This window comes from Nanorana parkeri, unplaced genomic scaffold (genome assembly GCF_000935625.1).
Source record: "Nanorana parkeri isolate BGI_ZX_2015 unplaced genomic scaffold, ASM93562v1 scaffold740, whole genome shotgun sequence".
Taxonomy (NCBI): Eukaryota; Metazoa; Chordata; class Amphibia; order Anura; family Dicroglossidae; genus Nanorana; species Nanorana parkeri.
In genome coordinates this window covers 765,069-770,467 of record NW_017307008.1, presented here as the reverse complement: position 1 = coordinate 770,467, position 5,399 = coordinate 765,069, and the positions used below count along the sequence as shown (strand labels likewise).

At 45.0% G+C, this 5,399-nt stretch overlaps 1 protein-coding gene across 1 annotated transcript in view; it reads left to right on the top strand.

Annotated features, from left to right (window-relative positions):
• LOC108793339 (rho GTPase-activating protein 20-like) overlaps positions 1-3,572 on the top strand; it is a 47,700-nt gene extending 44,128 nt beyond the window's left edge. Inside the window, exons 14-15 of the mRNA XM_018564253.1 lie at positions 633-750; positions 1,800-3,572. Coding sequence (XP_018419755.1) covers positions 633-750; positions 1,800-3,412 — 1,731 coding nt within the window. The 3' untranslated portion in view covers positions 3,413-3,572. The remainder of the gene's footprint in view (positions 1-632; positions 751-1,799) is intronic.
• Positions 3,573-5,399: the final 1,827 nt, after the last annotated feature.

The window sequence follows — 5,399 nt, the reverse complement described above, 5'->3', positions numbered from 1 at the left end:
GGTATGTCTGGATTGGGGGGGTCTGGATCATGGGGGTTTCTGGATCATTGGGGGTCAGGATCATCGGATGACCGGATCATGGGGTGGTTAAATCATGAGGGGTCCAGATCATGGGACTCCTAGATCATGGTGGGGTCTAGATCATGGGAGTGGGGAGGGGAGGGGGGTCTGGATCATGGGGGATCTGAATCATGGGGTTTTTTAGATCATTGGGGGTCTGGATCATCAGACGTCTGGATCATGGGGGGTTTGGATCATGAAGGTTCGTATCATGGGGGTCTGAATCATCGGGTTTCGTAATCATGGGGGTCTGGATCATGGGGGGTCTGGATCACGTGTTTCTTCCTACCTCTCTGACTCTCAGATTAGTCATAGAGTTATAGTCGAGGATGACTGAAACACGTTGAAGGTACCAAATTTTGTCTGAGCGTCAATGACCTCTGATCACATCAGGGCTAAGCTTTCACTTGTCCAACTATCACTTGTTCAGCATTTTCCCTGTAAACTGCACAGAAAATAAATGGAGCGTACAGGTGCGGGAGCTGTAGCGGTTACATTTGTATAAACAGCACATCCATTTTTATTTTGGCTACAGAAATAACAAACTGACTAACATTGGTCTTTTTATACAGGTGGCTGGGCTGGTACAATTCATTATAGAGAATTACTCACTCATCTTTGAACAAGATGCTTCCCTTCTGTTCAATAAACACAGACAGCAAGAGTCAGGAAGTACCGATGACTTGGCAGGTAAATTGGTGCTCAACATGTTGGAGATGTGGCGTTCATATATAAATATTGGAGGGAAAGCGGCGCAGATATGTTATCTACAAACTAGAAAGTTGTGGTAGTTAGATTATGGAAAGTCAACTATTTATATATTCATATAGCTATATATACATTTTAAAGTAAGGCCTCACTGAGCTCAGTAGCTGCAGGCACTGTGGAGCAAATCCTACTCAAATTTAACAAACGATCCCAAAAAAATTTGAAACCCACCTGGACTTTCAGATTAAATGAGCTAAATACACTCCAGGTGCATTGAAGAGGTGTGCACAGTCTTACAGGTGGATTTCTTTAGAAAGCAGCCACGGCCTATATAGAAATCCCATACACTGCTAGCTTGCTGCAGAGAAGGATCCTTGACCTCTGTGTGAAAACAGTGGTGTCCCTACAGAGGTGTGAAATGCTTCCTGCTGAGTCAGAGTTAAAGCTCTCCAGTCAACAGGAAGCTGCAGATTCTTTACATCATCCCCATAGCATACCTGTGCTGTGGTTCCATCTGCTGCAGCACACAGCGTAGGCATAGGGGCTGGAGGTAGGAACCACAGCAGATGTGAAGATTTTGCCTTAGGCCATAGCTGTAGAGTGAAGTTTTTAGGAAGTGGGGGCAGGGAAAGAGTCTAGGGCAAAAGATGTTGCACACGGCCATAGCCTTTAGATTGAAGTTTGAAGGAAGATTGGGAAGGGACAGAGTCTAGGGCAAAAGATGTTGCACACGGCCATAGCTATAGGTTTAACTTTGGAGGAAGAGGCGGGCAGGGACCGAGTCTAGGGCAAAAGATGTTGCACACGGCCATGGCTATAGATTGAACTTTGGAGGAAGAGGGGGCAGGGACAGAGTCTAGGGCAAAAGATGTTGCCCAAGGCCATAGCTTTAGATTGAAGTTTGGAGGAGGGAGCAGGGACAGAGTCTAGTATGAAAAAAGTGAATATATATGGCGATTGTAAACAACTGCATTTACATAAAGAGCAATTGTAACATATGGTATAATTGTGGCACAACTTATCTTTACCAGACATACACATGATCCATCGGCAAGATTCCTCCGATGAGCTTGAATTTGCAGCTTCAGACTTGGACAAGTCAGAGTCAAGCCTGCTGAAAGATGAAGACGGATTGTTTGATGAGTCTTTGCTGCTGGAGGAAAGGGAGGACTGGGACCTTTTCAGTGAAATATCTGCCTGCTACCTGAACAAAACCAAGATGGACTGCACGGATTCAACGTGTTGCCTTAGTCCTTGTCGGGATAGATGCTCTTCAGAACCAAGCGTATGTCATAGTTCGAGACTCGAACTACCCCCGAATCATGAACCAGTGGCTCGCCAGTCCAGCTGTGATGCCACCATCATACATAGTCACCTGGATTATATAAATCAGATGAAGCAGCTACAGCTAGAGAGTCAGAACCTGCTGAATGAAGATGCCGCTCCTAGTACGAAAAACACGCAATGTGGTTTTTGGAGGTCCACCCAAATGAAAACAAACCCCAAGGAGAAAAGTTCTCATACGGTAAACCCTTCCAAAAGATCAAGTATTTCCAGCCTTTCTTCAACAACCACCTCCCCTTCTGCTTCCTCCCTAAGTTCTCTGGACAGTGCCTTCTCTTACTGCTCAGAGTCACCAGTGTTCAACTCAAGTGATGTTACCTCCTTACCATTTATGTTTGGGACCTCAGCGAGGCTACACACACTATCCCCAGAAATCACCAAAAAGAAACTAAGAGAGTGGCACATACCTCTGTCTACTCTCTTCGGGACCAGCTCTTGTGACCTTGAGTCATGGGAGATGCAATGGGAATCCAAAGAGCAAAATCATATTAAAGAAAAAGAGAAAGGAACAAATGTATTTCCAGTCCAAGGTAGTGTTCACGCAAGTTTGGAGAGGGAGTCTAGTCAGCCTCTCAGTTCTTCTGGAAAAGAGGGTGTCACATATATGCAAAAACCAAAATTTAAAATCAGCCGTGTCAAAACCGAATCCGTTTCAGAGAACGGAAATTGTGTTCACAAGGAGATCTCGGTGAGGAAAATTGAAATGAAAAAAGCAGAGTCCCTTAAAGACGAGAGGCCCCAACAAGCCAAAGTGGCCTTCTACGCTTCTCCTAACATCATGTCCATAACCAACCTTAATGACCAAAATCTGAATGAGGATTCCTGCAGTCGTAGTTGCCAAGTCACGAAGCTCAAAATACCCCAGACTGTGTTCTACGGCCAAAACACCCCGTTGGTACTGCATTCGGTTTCCAGGAAGCAGCATCCGGAATTGGAGAAACCCCAATGGCAGACACAGCTCAAACACATAGTCAGAAGAAGCTCTGCAGGTGATATGGTGACCAATAATGGGGATTTATCTTCAGCCTTTACAGACAAAGAAGTCATAACCAAAGAAGAACATGAAGAACCTCAATCTACCAAAGAATCCCAACTTGCCAAAAGTCACACCAACACCATCACGACTTTCAGTCAGACAATTCGTGTCAGTTTACCATCTTCTGTTAAGAACACAGTGCGGGAATATTTTAAGCATGGCGACCCCAAACCTTCCCCTTATCATGAAGCCGCTGTGGCAAATAATGTGGTCCAGGAGAAAACTGAAAACTTGCAGGGTGCAAAAGACCACCTAGGGACATAGGAGCAGGACTGTCTGTTGGGAGAGTCTTTTGTATAGAGCAAGTGACGGGAAAATGTAGAAAATATATTGTATAGGATGCAAGATAACACAAGAAGAGAAAATATTGTACATAGTCTAAGATGTGAAGAGTTTGGTTGTATAAAGCTTTGGCTCGTGTAAAGTTTTTGTAGACTTCCAAGGCTTTGAATGGTTTGTAAGTTAATTTTAAACAACTGCATTTCTATGTCTGTGAAGGTTCTCATTTATCTGGGTCATGATGGTATGTATAGAAGACATCAGTCACATTCAACTGGACTTGTTCTGTCACGTTGCAGACCAAGTTATGCCACTCGTCCAAGTTTCTTCCTAAGTTCTGGTGAGTGTCAGAAACATATTCCAGTGTCTTTAGCCACCTTCTTCCAACCATTATAGAATGTGTCAAGGCAGATGTTGATTGTCCATGAACAAGAACGAAGATGTTAAGCTATTTCCATAATCCAGTCAGTATGGTGTTGTGAAGTCTATTACAAGTGATAAGGCTGATCTCTGAAGCTGGTGTGCCTGCCAAAGGATTTCCACAGGAGTCTGATACAGGCCATGCTCGTCAATCTTCCAGCAAGCACTCCCCATCTTCTAGCAGGGGACATTATAGAGCTAGAGAGGCAGATAGGACAGTAGACCGTGTCAGAATTGCACCACCTCATCCCCATCACCCCTTCTCCACAGGCTATGCTCTCCATTCTTCTTGATCCTCCAGCAAGCGCTCCTCATCATCAGGAGACATTATGGAGCTAAAGAGGCAGCTGGGACTGTAGATGAGGTCAGAACTGCACTAGCTCACCTCCACCCCTTCCTCAAAGGCCATGCTCCCAAAACTTCTTGGTCCCCCACCAAGCACTCCTCATCATCAGGAGACATTTTAGAGCTAGAGAGGCAAATGGGACTGTAGATCATGTCAGAACTGCACCAGCTCACTTCCACCACCCCTTCCCCACAGGCCATGCTCTCCAATTTTATGGTCCTCCAGCCAACATTCCTCATCATCAGATGTTACGGAGCAAGAGAGGCAGCTAGGACTGTAGATCATGCAAGAACTACTCCAGCTCATTCTCATTTTTGGTCCTCTGGCAAGCACTCCTCATCATCAGGAGACATTATGGAGCTAAAGAGGCAGCTGGGACTGTAAATAATGTCAGAACTGCACTAGCTCATCCCCACCCCCACCCCTTCCTCAAAGCCCATGCTCCCCAATCTTCTTGGTCCCCCACCAAGCACTCCTCATCATCAGGAGACATTTTGGAACTATAGAGACAGCTGGCACTGTAGATGATATCAGAACTGCACCAGCTCATCCCCACCACCCCTTCCCCACAGACCAGGATTGTTAATAATTTGTACAAATGGCAAAGTATTGTAATTAAGGTTTGGTTATGCAAGCTGTAATTAATTTTCGCTCTTACATGGCTGGTTCACGCTGTATCCATTCCTTAAATTATCAAAGCAATTCCTTTGTGAATATTTGTTCTTTCTTAAGTGGAACATGCATTGCATATTTTCCTCACCCAACTCCTCTTATTACGCAACACCCGTGTAAGTAGCTGAGCAGTCAGGATTTTGTATAAGTCTCATCTGAAGTCACAAAATTAGATATTTAGCCAAAGTGATGCTAATGGCTTCCATGTTCTTGGTCTTGCCTCCACTTTCTGGTTACAGCAGTGTGGCTGTCATAGGAAAGTGAAAGTTGTGCAATGCTGGTTCTTCCTCTGACCCCTACATCATGGCTGAGTCCTGGAAGTCCAGGGAGTCTGAGGAAGGAATTGATGGCATGCATCGGGAGCAACAGACATCCAACACTACCAATAGTGTTGAATGGCAAAGACCAATGCCAATATCAGAGTCTGCAAAGCTGGACCAGCAAGGGGGGTTGGATGGCTCCAGCCACTGAAGAGGTGGGTATAATATTTAATCTCTTTCATGGTAGATGAATAGAGGTGCTACACCTACTATA